At 34.0% G+C, this 16,167-nt stretch overlaps 2 protein-coding genes across 2 annotated transcripts; one reads left to right on the top strand and one right to left on the bottom strand.

Moving 5' to 3' along the window:
* Nucleotides 1–3,827: 3,827 nt before the first annotated feature.
* Nucleotides 3,828–5,939, bottom strand: LOC115987818 (60S ribosomal protein L31). Its single transcript, XM_031111427.1, has 2 exons — nt 5,763–5,939; nt 3,828–4,421 (listed from the first exon to the last, which is right to left on the bottom strand). The coding sequence occupies exons 1-2, from the start codon at nt 5,846–5,848 to the stop codon at nt 4,142–4,144; spliced, it is 366 nt and encodes a 121-aa protein (XP_030967287.1). The 5' UTR covers nt 5,849–5,939; the 3' UTR covers nt 3,828–4,141.
* A 785-nt stretch (nt 5,940–6,724) lies between these two features.
* LOC115983163 (sm-like protein LSM7) lies at nt 6,725–12,793 on the top strand. The gene is made up of 6 exons (XM_031105789.1): nt 6,725–6,921; nt 7,143–7,188; nt 7,301–7,385; nt 8,073–8,144; nt 11,329–11,381; nt 12,460–12,793. Exons 2-6 carry the CDS (start codon nt 7,186–7,188, stop codon nt 12,547–12,549), a joined length of 303 nt encoding a protein of 100 aa, XP_030961649.1. The 5' UTR covers nt 6,725–6,921; nt 7,143–7,185; the 3' UTR covers nt 12,550–12,793.
* Nucleotides 12,794–16,167: the final 3,374 nt, after the last annotated feature.

Below are 16,167 nucleotides of genomic sequence, written 5' to 3' on the forward strand. Positions count from 1 at the left end.
TGGTTTAAAGCTTTAGTGTAGGATTATATTGTACGGATGGAGTCACTTCCTCTAGATATTGAGTGTATTTTGTTTGCAGATGCATGCTAGAGTTTACTTGATTAAAATTACAGTCTTGATTCTCAAGAAGGAAAAAAAAAAAAAAAAGCACATTTTTAGGGATTCGACTATTATGTATACATCTAACATCTGAGCTGTTAGGTGGTACACAATTCTTGGGTTTATAGATAGGAGTTCAAAGCACCCCTAGCCTAGCCACAATGACTAAAGGCTGGTTATATCCTTTAAAGGGGCTGATGAAACAGAGAACAAAAGAAAGGAACCACAACCACCTCTTATATGCGTGCAAGGTATCTCATGCAATACATGTATACCCTTGTCACAAATTGTAAGTCCCACAGGGCTAATGACACAATGTGAGATGAAAACATCAGTTACATACTACAAGCTACAGACGGCAGCCTAATGCTATAATATGATGTTAACAAGGGGAATGCAGTAAATCTACCTGTGTTTTGGCTGATGTTGACTAAGCCACCTGTGTTTTGAAAATTGTCACTTAACACACTTGTGGTGATCTCTGTTAGATAGTTACCCACCTCGTTAGAAAAAACACATTTTAATAAAATAAAATAAAATAAATAAAAGAAAACGCATCAAACACCTCTTAAGAAAAACTTTCTTACACTATTTTTCTTGGGGCTCATTAACGCAAGATTAGATCTCAATCAGGTTGCTCTTGCTGCTTGCCGCTGCTCCCATCTCGTGAGTTGAATGCTTCCTCTTCTCACGATTTCGTTTTTCTTGTTTCTTTGTTTTTGCTTTCCGGTCTGGGGTTTTGGGCGGTGGTGGTGTTGGAGGTGATAGTTTGGTGAGGCTATAATTTGATGGTTCAGTGAGTTGGCTGTGGTATTGTTGGGTTTTTTTTTTTTTTTGCAGATTTTTTTTTAGTTGTAAATCTGGGATTTTTTTTTTTTTTTTTTTTAGACAACCCAGCAAAAGAGTGAGGGTTTAGAGTTTTAGAGAGAGAGAGAGAGAGAGAGAGAGAGAATCCAGCAAACTGGTGGAGACCTTGTGCTATGAAGACTTGAAGGAGTCAGTTCATCTCAGTTCCCCCCCAAAAAAAATAGTCAATTTTTGGAATTTGGACTACACCAGTAGTTACCTTTGTCGAGCTACTTGTCATGGTACACGCGCATTAAACTCAAATGATTAAATATTGCTCTTTTTATTTCTTTATTACTATTGTGCAATTTAACTACAGTTACACCTTCCCTTACTAAAGTCAGCTTAAGTTTGAGACCTCACTACCTCAGCATGCAGTAAACCACCCCTTATTAGAATTTTCTATTCCCAAAATTCTCTCTCTTTCCTATTCCTCTCTCTGCTATTAGAATTATCTAAGTTCCTCAATGCTGCATAATTGGTCTATCTTCATTACTTTTTGGTGAATTCATTTCAACCAACCCGGTGGAAACTACAATTTCTTGATCTGCAGGATTGAGATCATTGGACCTTAGTTTCAAACTTGAAAGTAGGCTTTATTTGACTAATTGCTTTTTTAGAATGAATATAACTCTAATTTGATATTCTAACCCAAGAGATTGGATCAATTCACAGGCTTTTCTATGAGACAACGTAATTCTCCACAAAAACTTCAAATGTACCAATTTGTTTTAGCTCAAGTCCAGAATTTAATCAATTAATAATAAAAAAGACTAAAATGCAAGTTTAGTCTATCTAATTAAAAACTTAGAATTATGAATTGATTCTTTATTAGATATAAACTAACTAACCCATGTGAAAATGGGTGTAAGAAAACCAAAACTCACGGAAGTAACTGATGCTATCTGCACAGGTCACCCAGCACAAATACAGACCCAAACTAATCCAAGCTAAGATTTTGGCACAAAACTACAATGCCAGAAATGGAAAATGCAAACCAAAAAAAAATAAAAAGGAAAATGAGAGAGAAAAATACCTTAACAAAGCAATCTTCAAATTTTATCTATAAAAGTAGAATGAGCTAACGGCATTCCCTTCAATAAAATACACCATTGAAGTGAGGAGGGAACATTGTTTCAATAGTTTTGACGACTTCCAATCCAATGTTCCACAAAGTTGGTCTACAACCCATAGTTTAAGGCTATAGTATAGGATTATATTGTGCGGATGGAATCAGTTCCTCTTGATATTGAGTGTATTTTGTTTGCAGATGTAGGCTAGTTTTTGCTTGATTAAAATTAGTCTTGATTCTCAAGAAAAAAAAAAAAAGTATTTTCATGGAATCGACTATTATGTGATATAAGCAATCATTACTCCGGAAAATTACTTGGAATCCACATACCTATATCACCATTTGATGATGATTTGGTACACCAAGGCTTTTTTTTTTTTAAAATAAATTTTTATTTAATACAATATATAAGATCTAATATGTCCTACTCCTACCCAATGACATTTACATCCCAATTACATTTACATCGAAACAAATGAAGTTTACAAATATTTAACCTGTTCATGACCAATAATGTATATATCTAACATTCATAGTTGTCAAATCGTGAATCGTATCATGAATTGATTTTTGATTTTTTTTTGTATCGTGTATTGTATCGAATCTTGTATCGTAAGATACATAAACACCTAATAAAATTATAAAATAATTATAGATATACATATATAAAAAGTATATTCATTATAAATTTAAAATATATTCAACTAATGACTAATTTAATCATTACTTATGTAATAAAATTTAACAAAGCTAACTAAATAAATCAAATTAACTTATGTTTATAACATGCATATTCAAATTGATTAAACTCAAAAGTAATACATGATATATGAACCAAAATAATAATATATTTTCATTATCTTGGCTAATCAACTTCATTTAAGTCAATGTTATCATCACATTCAGTATTTTGTAAAATTATTTTTTCATAGACGTTTTTTTTATTGTTATCGACATTTATTTCTTCTTTTTTTTGGTTTTTTTATTTTTTCTAATTTTTTCTTTATATTTTTTCTTTATATTTTTTCTTGGCATTCTAGCTTTTTAGACTCAAAATAATAATAACAAAATAAAAAATAATTATATTTTCATTTAATACATTATTAATAGCATAAAAAATTAATTTACACATATAAAAGTGAGTCTGATGAGTATAGTCCAAATTTTGTAGGAGAAAGAGAAGGGAGGAAAAAAACTCATGGATTTGCTATTTCATTAGACTCAATTAAGTTTCCTAATAATTTTGTATTAACAAAGTCTAACAACTTGTTTAAATAAAATAAAATCACAAATTTTAACAAAAAAACTCATTTTAAACCCACATGTCTATGTATCGTACGATACGTACGATTCACTGACACGATATGATTCATACAATACGCACCTATGTATCGGACAATTCATGAGCACTTACGATACGAAACTTTTTATACACAATACGATACGTATCGCGTATCATATGATACTGACAACTATACTAACATCTAAACTGATAGGTGTTGCACAATTCTTGGGTTTCTAGATAGGAGTTCAAAGCACCTTTAGCCTAGCCAAAATGACTAAAGGCTGGTCATATCCTTTAAAGTGGCTGATGAAACAGGGAACAAAAGAAAGGAACCACAACCACCTCTTATGTGTGCAAGGTATCTCATGCAATACATGTATACGCTCGTCACAAATTGTTGGTCCCAACGGGCTATATAACACAATGTGAGACCATTGTGAGATGGAGACATCAGTTGCATACTACAGGCTACAAACGGCAGCCTAATGCTGTAACACGATGGATTAACATTTTAACAAATATAACCAGTCCTAGACTCCATTATCTTCAACACATCACAGTAATACAGCATTTGCATTTGGCTACAAATTCAGAAGCAGAGGCCACGGGAATATAACATAAACTATGTTTCACATCATAACACAATTTATAAGTTCTCATTGAAAGACTGACAACTTGAACAGGGTGAATAAGTAGATCAAATAAAATTCCATAATGCTTCTCTCTCCACTGGAGATGGTCCCAAGAAAATCCAAAGCCAAACCAAAAAAAAAAAATCTCTGAAACAAGTGTAGCCAAAATTGGAGCAACCTAACTATGACCTAGGGAAGTAGGCTAGTTTAATCTTCTTCCTCAATGACCTTGGTGCCCAATCCCTTTAAGCCCTCTGGAGGGATCTCTGCAACAGTGACTAGTGAGAAGAATTCCTCCTTTGCGTCTTCTTCGTCATTTCTCTTACGGGCAATGCGGACACGAACTCTCCTTGGCACACTCCTAATCCCACGGCTCCAGACATGCTTGTTAAGCTTAACATCCACCCTGACGTCAGTTGTTCCCATAGCCTTTTGGGCAAACTTCCTGATTTCCTTTATGGCCTTTGGAGCCTTCTTCTTGAAAGTGCTGCACATGGTATTGGAAAAATGTGGAAAGGTTACTTAGAGGTGTCCAAAATACAATGCATTAGCTAACTAGGATACATCAAAGAATCAACAACAGCAAGGACAGAGAGAGCAGTGAGTTGGTAAAACATAAAAGATTTTAAGAAACAGATAAAGCCTTGTAGAGTCTAGAATGGCATCTTTTATAAGATCAGAGTTTCTAAGTGGAACTAACACAAGAGCTTAAGCTCTTTAGGGTTACTTCTAGCCACATGGCAGCTGACTATCTACATATGTACCAAAATGACAGCCAACTTTTTGTGATGTGTATACTCAGGAGAAAAGAAAGGAATTCAACAACTCCTTACACTCCCTAAGAATTGGCAAGGTGCACCTCCAAGCACTTTGTCAAGGATCTGCTTGACATGGTATTCAAAAATTTTGGACAACAGTGAACAGTATTCCAAATGCTACCCACATTGTACTTATACGCTTATAGATACCCTAAAATTTACCCTAGGGGCCTAATCAACCAATTCATATGTAATCCAACTTACTTAGTTCAGAACAGGAAAGGAAAGGGACCCAAGACTACAAACATGATTCAGAAGCATCACTACCTTTATGTCAGTGAAAGGTATGTCAATATTCCTTGCAGAACATAACAATACATCTCTTTGCATCTCTACAATACCTATGTATCTCCAATTATATTCAAAATATACCACCGCAATACATTAAGCAGTCAGGTATCATGATTCAGTGCACAGTTTAACCTTGATAAAGGAGAATCAGTCAGATAACAACACATTATCACACTAAGAAGTTCATGTATACTTCCCATTTCAATAGATAAAACCTTCAAAGATTCATGATTTTTCAATGGATGATACAAGTCACCAATCTACAAAAATCATATAATCCCAGCAACACTCTAAACAATATAAATTCCTTTCACACCTAGAATATACTAGTTTCTAGTGCAAACATGTCCCATCATAATAAACAGAGACTGTGTATCATTGACATCAGATATTTATACCTCATAATACATTAAATCCAAAATCCATAACCCATATTTGCAAAATTTAATGTATTTTTTATTCACTTAATTCTCAGCAATCCAAATGAAACCCAATTGAGTCAAAAGAAACAACCTTTTTTTCTACTAGTAAATAAAAAAAAAAAAAAAAAAAAAAAAAGGTTTCAACATGCACCAAAGCAATAACCAAAAAAACTGCTTTGACCCATTAAATCTAATCATACTTAAATCAGATCTAACACATTAACAAGCACAAAAATGATGTAACACAAACTTACAGAAACACAAACACTTATACATAGAGAGAGAGGGTTGTGTTACCATCCATGAAGGCGTTTGTGGAGGTTGATGGTGTACTCTCTGGTGACAACCTCTTCCTTTCTTCCTTTGCTGCCCTTGTCCACCATTTTTGCAGCTTTGGACTCTCTCTCTCTCTCTCTCTCTCTAAGCTCCAAAGCCTTGCTCTTACGGCTGCTGCTGCGAAGGAAAAACTAGGGCATCACACAGGAAATATATATAGTGGGCTATGTTTTATTGGTGTAGCCCTGGGCTTTCGGTTAAAGTACGGAAATGTCCTCTTATGTGGGTTCACAAATAAAGTCAATGTGTGTAATAAAAGCAGGGGTAATTGGGTAAAAAGTGGAAGATACTAAACGGTTTGTCGTTCCAATTTTTTATTCTCTTCATATAAGGAGCAACACCCAGTTTTGTATATTTTTGGATAAACTGATACTATATGTGCGAATTTGGAAGTTGCGGGTTCGAGTAATGATGAAACCCATTAGTGTTCAATAGGTCCCATATCATAAAGCATTATAAGGGTTTAAGTGTTGTCGAGACAATAACCACGCCTGTAAATGAACTAATTATTTATAAACAGCTTGAGTTTGACTCGATAAAAAACTCATTCATTTTGTTTATTCATAAACAACTTGAATTTGGCTCGATAGTATACTTAGGTTGGATCTTGAGCTCAAAAGTTTGATATTGAGCTTAAGTTTGGCTTGATTTATTAATCAAGTCTAGCTCAAGTTTTTAGATTTTTTTACAAGCTAAACTTGAAACTCGACTCATTTACAATCCTACCTGCAAACCCTTCTCTTTTCTTCTATAAAAAATGAAAATAATACAATAGATAATCTATAACCCTAGTTAGCATTTTTGGCTTCCTCTCTCTCTCTCTCTCTCTCGACTTCCCCCTTCCTTTATTGGATCAGATTTTTTGTGGGTTTATTAGCACTTTAACCTAGGTGCTCAAAAATCCAGATCCCATTCTCTATTGGGCCAAGCAACAAAGGGCTTTTGCTTGTAGCCCATACTTCTATATCCCCCAAAACTTATTTCTGTTTTCTTCACTTTCAACATTTGCGTCTTGCTGCAAATCAAAAGCGGGAAAGGATCACAGAAAATCAAGGGCACTCTTTCTCTCTCTTTTTGCTCTTTCCCTTTACAACTCTTCATTCCCAGAGTCTCATTTAAGGTACAGTTTTCTTTTATATATGCACTCTTCACTCACACACAAACACAAACTTTTTTATTTTTTATAGTCCAAAGCCACTAAACCCAATTCTTCATCAAAACCCAACTTGTATCTTTGTCTCTCATATGCAATTTTAATATTTTCTTGATAACCCTTTTATTGAATTGCTTTTTTCCTCACTTGGGTTTGGTTTTTAAGGTTGTCTTATTTTGTTGACACAGAATAATCTTAAAAGAGTTAGTTGAGAAAACCCAAGTTTAAGATATGGTAAGTTTCTCTCTCCTCTATGTTGTGTTTTTTTCAGTTTTAGATTTGTTGGAATTTTATATTGGGGTTGCTTATATATATACATATATATTGATGGGTGATTTTGTTATAGTCAGGAAGCAGGAAAGAAACAGTTTTGGACTTGGCAAAGTTTGTGGACAAAGGTGTCCAAGTCAAGCTCACTGGTGGTAGACAAGGTTATTGTTACATAACTTTCATTTTTTGAGTTAATTATGTGTATAAAACTGAATAGCATATGCCAATGAGCTCTAGCTGATTACCAAACTCAAACCCGCAACACATCACTTGGGCAAGAGAATAAAATTATAATTAAAAAAGAAATTTTTGCATACCAAATTTAATAACTTAGAGATGTGGTTTAAATAGGTATTCAATGTGAAAGTATTTGAACCCAATAGGATATCTATCCACATAACTTAGTTTCATTAGGAATATGAAATATGTTTATTGCTTTTGAGAGCTTCAACACTAGCAATTTTTGGCTTCTGAAAGCAGAAACTAGAGTGATTTTAACTATGGAAGTTTTTTCTATGGAATATGGGAAGTTGTAAATCTTGTGTTTGATTATGGCAGTGACTCTTGAAAGCAGAAAGAGCCACCATGTTGACTAAAATTGACCTTATCAATCCTAGTTCTTTAGGGTAGTTTTTTTGGGGTCATTATAATGGATTGGACCCTGTTGGATTCCTTTTACATTTAACTTTTCTTTATTGGATTCCTTTTACCAGGGTTTACGATGCTCTGAATGTTGACAATATATATCAAACAGCAACTATGTTGGGTCTATAATTAAATGAAATATTGTCATTACTGATCAAGTATGACTATGTAACTTTTTTTCTTTTTTCTTTTTTGGGTTGCAGTGACAGGGACTCTAAAAGGATATGATCAGTTACTAAACCTTGTTTTGGATGAAGCTGTAGAGTTTTTGAGAGGTAGTTACTTCATGGCTTACTGACAATTGCTTATGAGATTGTGTGTGTGTGTATGGTTTTAATGCTTATGTTCAAACTGATCAAATGGTTGTGGTAGGATTTGATCAGTTATTAAACTTTTTTTTGGATGAAGCCATAAATTTTTGAGAGGCTGTAACTTCATGGCTTACTGGCAGTTGTTATGACTCTGTGTGTGTGTGTGTGTGTGGGTGTAACTAGTTAGCTCTGTGGTTTTGATGCATCAGTTCAAACTATTGGTCATGGTTGTATTTTGATCTTTTTGAATATTTATTCATCCATGCTTAGTGGGAAAGATAATGTTAATATTAAATCTTCCTAATATTATCATTCTTTAGAATGGAAAACTAATCAAAGTTGCCATGCTGATCATTTTTTTGATACATTTCAAGTTTGGGAGGGCAATTATGTCTTCGTTGGAAACACCCGGAGGTCTAGTTAACCTAAAAGTCATTGATGTTGCCATGCTGATCATTGTCAGTTTTATGTTCCTTTTGTTCAACTAAGCTTACAGAAATCCTTAACTTTATTCCCTGACTCTTCGACTGAGCCATGATTGTCTGTTAAAATCATTATAAATCAAAGCACAAAAGATAAGTATCATTATGGTGTTGAGTTCTAAATAATCTTGCATCAGATTTGATACCTGAGCTAATCTTCTATATCATTGATGTCATATCAACCATGCATTGTGCACAACATGAGTCCTTTAATTTCAGATACCAGTTGTCTCAACCCAAGAGAGCGAATTACAAAAGAAAAACAAATATAACATTACATTGGATGTTGGAACATCATGTTTCACTTCACAGGGCCCTAAGTGGGACTTGCATGAGACATGATGGCTTTTTTTTTCCTCCTGTTCCTTCCCATGCTGGATGGAGCACTATCCAAAATGTAGGTGACTTCTCTCCAGCACAAGAGAGAACTGAATTCCATTGTAGGGTGTCACATTTTAATGTAACTAAGATTTATGCTTCATGTGATAAGTGCTCAAGATGATCTCAAATTAAGATACGTTGTTACAATCTGCACCCAATTGTCAAGAGAATACAGGAAGGAACAAAAGCTATGATGAATTCACTGATGGAAACTTTCAAATTCCTTTTCTTCCCATATGATTTAATAGCAACAGAATGACATTAGATTTATTTAGCTTTAGGTATGTATGCTCTTTCTATTGCTGTTTGTGCTTCTGGTTCTTAATTCTTTGAAATCTAGATCCTTTTATTTATTTTTTATATATAAATATGCTAATACATTTTGTTCGAGTTACATGAGCCATTTGTTATGTAATTTGGTCACTTTAAACATGATCCCTGTTGAGTTCCATGGCCATTTGTTACGGGGGGGCTTTTGCCATATGGAGATTATTTAGCTCTTTCTTATAAAAGGATATATTCATTGAGTAAATTTTAGAGTCAACCAGAACAGTGATGGGTGATAACAATGTGGAGAGTGATGAAGTTCAGGCACACACCATAAGAATTGAAGTGACTGCAGAGTCTAAGTACCTAAAAAATGTTCATTGTTTCTAACAAAAGTAAGCATACAAGGAGAACTTTAAGTTTGATTTGCCAATTAACACTAGTTGGAATGATACCTCTTCCCCATGTAAGAGTAAGGTGGAGGGTGAGGTCATGAGTTTAAGGCCAGCTGAGTTCGTATGTAATTTACTAGTTTAAAAAAACAAAGTTTATTTTATAAGGATAAACTATGATAGGACTTATAAAAAAAAATGATAAACTATGATAGGGAACCATCTTGTCAGGATTGATAGGTGTCACCCTTCTTTTACATATTTTGGTTAGACAATGGTTGAAATCTTTTACATTTGCAAGAGTTACTAGAGCTAACTGATTTAATTCTTTTATTATATTTGAGTGGTGGATAACATTAAATACATAAACCAAAAGAAGTAAGACTTTAAACAAAAGGTGAAAAAAGAGACAAGAAGCATTATGTTTACATTTCAATGTAATTTCTTCTTCTAGATAATATTGGAAATGCTAACCAAACCATGCAAAAATGGATGATGCACTATCAATCTTGATGCTGCACTGCCCTATCATGGATTGTCCTACTTTATATACAAGGCATATTGAAATAAACAGTATTAAAATAAATAAATAAAGGCTACTGTGTGCCTATAACCTACCAAAACGCAAGGAACATGATCTTTGGCCTATCCTTTAGTGTTCTGTTTAGTTTTTATTTAGACGGCTAACAGGTAGTGAATGCCAATTAAAAGATATGAGCCTCTTTGCTTAATTGTGACATTTTGCAAATCCCATTGATTCAAGTGGTGAGACACCATATGGGGTGAACCACCATGGTGAGACTTCATGTTCTATCCTATCATTTTCGGGTATTTGGGCAGCTTGACTATTCCAAATGTCAAGGCCTTGTAGTTCAGATGGGCTTTTACCATTAAAAAAGGGAGAGTGAGTTTTGGCCTTGCCTTCATTAGCTCAATTTGACTCCAAATGATTATATTTGATTAAAGGTGTAATATGCTAAGTTACATGCTTTCAAATTGTTATCGTCTAAAAAGTAAAAAGTAAAGTTCCATTTAAACAGTTTACCTATCAAAAAAAAAGTTCCATTTAAACAGTTTGATGGCTACCTTTATTAGAAGATGTAGAGTCACATGTATCTGACACTTCACTGATTCAGAAGTCTCACAAATTTGATGGCTAGATAACAGGGATCTAGAAGGCCTAGGTGCCAGTTGTTTGCAGCTGTATGAAGAAATTTCCATAATGCAGAAGATTGTAGTAGTTATCAGTACTTAGTTCATATGCATGTAGGCACCCACATTTAGCATCTTCCTGAAGGTTTGTACTAACCTGCAGCTGTTGAACAATGATAGCAATCTGTTCTAATTTGAACAGTTTTAGACAGTAATCAATGTCAAGTAGTCAATAAGAGAGCCAAAAAGCCAAAAAGCCTAAAAGCAACCCACATTGGACGTGTATTTTCTTGAATTCATTTCTGGACTTCTTTTGTATCATGTAGTGTTGTTTTTTTCGATTGTAAATGTCAAGCACCTTTATATATTTGCCTTATCTTTGCCAAGTGGCCTTGTAGTGATATACTGTAATTTATACAACTTTTTGAAGTTTCTAGACAAATTAACTTGGAATATTTTTCCCTTGTTCTGCAGATGCTGATGATCCACTGAAGACTACTGATCAAACCAGGCGCCTGGGCCTAATAGTATGTTCTCTTCCAGTATATGCATTTGTTCATGAATATAAGCATCTATCATGTCAGTGAGTAACCCAAAGCATGGATTGTGAATATTGCTGTTAAAAGACATCTTGGCACGCTTTCTAACTTATTTATGATGAAAATCATCATCTTTTGAATTTGCTAGACCATTTAATATGGAAAAAGCTTGCCCTTTTACTTATTCTCACAAGTTTGAATTGGTTAAATGACAGTGAGATTTTGAACTGCCCAATACCATTAGATCAACCTCATAACTATCATATCAATTTTTTTACTGTAAGGTAGTTGCATAGAAGATATTTTTGTCATAGAGACTTGAATTATAGGGTCCAAACATGATGCCCAATAAATATTTTTCTGATACTGCTTGAAGCCACCTTTCTTGTGAAAGCCTACTGACTGCAAGTAACTTAAGTTTTTGGCACAATTCTCTATAATGTAATAATGAGCTGCCATTGGCATTACTTGGTACAAGACAAGACATCTTTGAATTGCTGGGAATCTCTTTAAAGTGGTATGATTCAATAGGACGTGTTTTAATAATGTACATCAATACTTTTCAAGATTCTTTTGTGCTCTTGTGAATTATTTGATGAGTGCCCTATCGTTTTCAATATAACTGGCTTCCCAACTTGCTTGCTTTTTGTTCTGAAGTTTGTACCAAAAAGAGAATGCCGGTAACAGTAACATGGATTCTGAGTCATTAAGAAAGAGAAAAATTCACTGTTGCACTTTTCTATTCATTGTTGCATTAAGAAAGAGAAAAGCTCAATCTAGCAGCTTTTTATTCAATACTGCATTATATGAGGAAAAATAAAAGGCTGGATCAGTGACTGGTCACTCAAATTTGAGAAAAAAATAGCACCTATTACAATGTTAGAGCATTGAATTTAAATATTGGGTGGTGAAAGGAAATAATTTAAGTCATTATTTTCCTGAATATATGTGAGGAAGAGAAAGACACTAGCAAAAACTTTAAACAATCTTCAATGATTTTTGTTCTTTCAATTTTGTTTTCTTTTTGGAGGTAAACAATCTTTGATGGTGAGTTATCGTGCTGCAGGTTTGCAGGGGAACCGCTGTAATGCTTGTGTCCCCGACAGACGGCACAGATGAGATTGCCAACCCTTTTATCCAGCCAGAAGGGGCCTAGGCATATATCTTTTTTGTAATTTAATCAGTGATCTAAATCTGTATGCTTTAACCAGTTTAATTCTAAGAAACCTTAATGGGGAGAAGTTAGTGATGAGCCTCATTTTAAAGGCTTACTTTGCAGACTTGAATGTTGTCATCTCTGGACTAAAGTAGTAAGATCGTTATCTTTCTTTGTTTTCTTTTGAACTGAATTGATGAATATGCTAGAGGTGGTTTGAAGGCCCACTGGAAATTGACAAACTCATAGTGGAGTTGCCCCATGTTAATGCACTAGTCTGCAGACTGTAGTTGTCCACATGGAAAGAGAATGACAGGAAAGAAAGTAGAGTTACCCCTTTTTCCCCACTACACCCAAATGTCTCATAGTTGGAAGAAATATTCCAGACCTTGTGTACCATTCCTTTCTTTCACATAAATGTGGGACTCATGCATAGGGATCCACATGTGAGGTCTATTTTTATGTGATAGTAAGGAGTAACGGACAAGGTGTACTAAATAATTTTACCTCAAAGTTATTTCCTTGCTACCACATTTAAACTATTGTTTAGATATAAAATTTCACTACGGCTTTATCTTTCTGATAAATGGAAAGATACATATTTCCTCGAAGCATGTGAATTTGAATTTAGGTTTTCAGTATGGATGATGTATTTCATGCATTGGATATATACATTGTTAGTCCTACAACTGTCTCAAACTTGACAAAGCCACCAAAGATGCAACATGGAAGTGAGTAAATCGGTTAGAAAAGCAGTATTTTAACTTACAAAGCTGTGCATTTATCTTTTCAAGTTGGATGTTCTTCAAGAAATAAATTCACAGTTGGGCAGACTGTGGAAGATCTTATCAATGAAGTAGTCTGTTGTTTAGATAGCAAGTTAAGGGGTGTTTGGTTTGTGTTTTCAAACAACAATTTTTAGTTTTTAAACAATATTATACGTATTTTAATACATTTTTTAATTCATACATATTTCCACACATGTTTTTATACAACAATTTTCAGTTTTTAAACGCATATACCGAACGGGCTTTAGCTGTCTAGATGTGACTTTTCTTAGTTGGGAAATATATTTGTTTATTTATTTATTTTTCCTGTGCCCAATGATTTTATAAAAGACTGCTTTTGATGGTGGGGAAGCCAATGAAGTAATGAGACACTTTCGGTTTTCTGACAGCTATTTGTTGAATAGAAAATTGTTTGTATTGCTGTTTTGATGCCCACTCTCTCATTGGATATATTGTTACTTAAAATATTTTAAAGAATTTTCCTTAAATAAAACAAAGTTCTTTTTCAAATAATGTATTATTGAAATTTCTTGGACTTCTTCAACTACACTGTTCCTTTATTCATTAAGAACTACTGTCTACTGATTCTTGGACATATATGTATGGCTGTCCTAATTGTTTTTGAGTTAACTATGATGAACTTGGAATTATGCTTAATGGGTCATGTGAATTTTTCTCCTATTTCAAATTATTTGACAGAAAATTAAAGATATGTCTCTGCATAATTCAGCGATTTTTTTTAATGCATTTTCTGATTTTTTTTTTTTTTTTTTTTTTTTTTTTGGTATGGGATTGTAATTGAATACTGAGAAATGTTTATGTGATTGATTCTGGTTTGATGGTTAACTTTGCAAGACAACCTTGGCACTAGCCAAAATCAAGCACCACCCATCTAATTATTTAGAATAATGTTTTCCCAATACTTCATATAAAATATTCATAATGGAGTCAAGGTGGCTTTTTATTCAAACAAATAATCCAAAAAACAAAACAGAAGGGGACATCTCTATGGGGAAAGGAAAATTGTGAAACATGTGGGATGCTTAGTTGTCTCTCTCTTTCTCTCTCTCTCTTAAGGAAAGCAATTTGTTAGAATAAAGGGACAAGAAAATCTGTCCAGACAGTAAATAGGAAAAAGAAAAACCTATATTTTGATGGAAAATATCATCCATCTGCTGTATGTAGCAAGTGTCTCAAAGCATATGAATCTGATGCTCACAATATATAGATCTCACATGTCAATCACAGACTTGCATTATATATGAAATTCACAGTAAATACTATTTGGATTCAGTAATTGAATATACTCTATAATAGGGATGCATGAGATAACTGTTTTTTTTTTTTTTTAGTGGAAAAATAAGAGTATTCAATGTTTTTCAAGCATCTAACTATTCCTTCCTAGATTATTACAAGAAAGTACCCCTTAAAGTGGCCTTAAGATGCTATTTACAAGTTTAAAAACTAGGACCTCGTAGGTATCACAACGTATTAAGAATCACTACACCAGCCTCTCTGGGGTTCATTAGAAATAACTTCTCAATGACATTCGCCAGTTGCTTTATGGTCTTGGATTTTAGCATATCTCTTGCAAGATAATTATATCTATCTCCGAAAAGCTACTAGACAACAGATAGACAACTTGGCTATTTTGTGGACAAATTGCAATTGACCCGTTCTTGTAAGGGTCGATTCATGATCTAATTGAGCACTACGAGTTATGGCCTTCACCAGACAAAAGTAACAGCAAAACTGCTAGGAGTAGTTTCTTTTAATTTTCATTAACTAAAAGTGGTTAATCAGACACGGACACACACACACACACACACATATATATATATATATATGACAGCGGTCACCTCTAGAAGCTTTTCCATTCTTCTTTTCTAATTAAGAAACTCTCTCTCTCCCCCTCTATATATATAAGCTGTTATCTTTAGAAACTTCTTCATTCTTCTTTTCCAATTAAGAATCTCTCTCTCTCTCTCTCTCTCTCTCTCTCTCTTTTTGAGAAATAATTACAACATGCTACTAATATCGCAGCTCTAACCCTTTCCCCCCTAGACTCCTAAACACTTTGTGCATGGAGAGGTGTCAATTCGGCTATAAGGCCTTTGAGAAACTCTCTCTCTCTCTCTCAGGAAAGGAACAATCAGCTCTCATTTTACTGAGCACCAATTGTAGTATCAACTGTCACCTTTAGAAGTTTCTCCATTCTTCTTAATGAAGAATAAGTATGGAGAAGTTTCTAGAGGTAACAGCTGGCATTACAGCTGGTGCTTAGCATAATGAGAGCCAACTGTCCCTCTCCTGAGAGAGAGAGAGAGAATTTCTTAATTGGAAAAGAATAATGATAAGCTTCTAAAGGTGACATCTGGTACTACAGCTGGTGCTCAGCAGAATGAGAAGCGGTTGTCCCTCTCCTATCCCTATAAATATCTCCTCCTCCTCCTCCTCCTCCTCGAAATACACACTACAAGACACACTAACAAAACTTCATATATAACAACAAAATCCATGTATCAATAACAAAAATCTATACAATGACCTCAACTTCCATTTATTTCTTATTAAAGAGAATATGTCAAATTCATAAGATGTTTTCGTCTTTGACCAAATTTGTTAGCAAATCATAATCAGTTTCAAATTTTCAATACCTTTAAGTCATTTCATTGATCAAACAACCTAACAAAACGTTTTTATTTTTTCATTTTTTTATTATAGGTGGAGAGATTAGGGAGTTGAATCGAGACTCAAGAGGTGATTTTTTGGATGGTTTTAAGGCTATTATATTTAGGTTAAGTCTTGGAATCAAAAATTTCTCAAAGTG

The sequence above is a fragment of the Quercus lobata genome, chromosome 4 (assembly GCF_001633185.2).
Source record: "Quercus lobata isolate SW786 chromosome 4, ValleyOak3.0 Primary Assembly, whole genome shotgun sequence".
NCBI classification, from domain to species: Eukaryota; Viridiplantae; Streptophyta; class Magnoliopsida; order Fagales; family Fagaceae; genus Quercus; species Quercus lobata.

Excerpts from the sequence above, each read along its gene's own strand:
- LOC115983163 (XM_031105789.1), top strand. Across the intron at positions 7,386-8,072 it reads GCTCACTGGTGGTAGACAAG|TGACAGGGACTCTAAAAGGA; the intron begins GTTATTGTTACA and ends TTTGGGTTGCAG. Across the intron at positions 8,145-11,328 it reads AGCTGTAGAGTTTTTGAGAG|ATGCTGATGATCCACTGAAG; the intron begins GTAGTTACTTCA and ends CTTGTTCTGCAG.
- LOC115987818 (XM_031111427.1), bottom strand. The coding sequence starts at position 5,848 with ATGGTGGACAAGGGCAGCAAAGGAAGAAAGGAAGAGGTTGTCACCAGA. Across the intron at positions 4,422-5,762 it reads CACAAACGCCTTCATGGATG|CACTTTCAAGAAGAAGGCTC; the intron begins GTAACACAACCC and ends TACCATGTGCAG.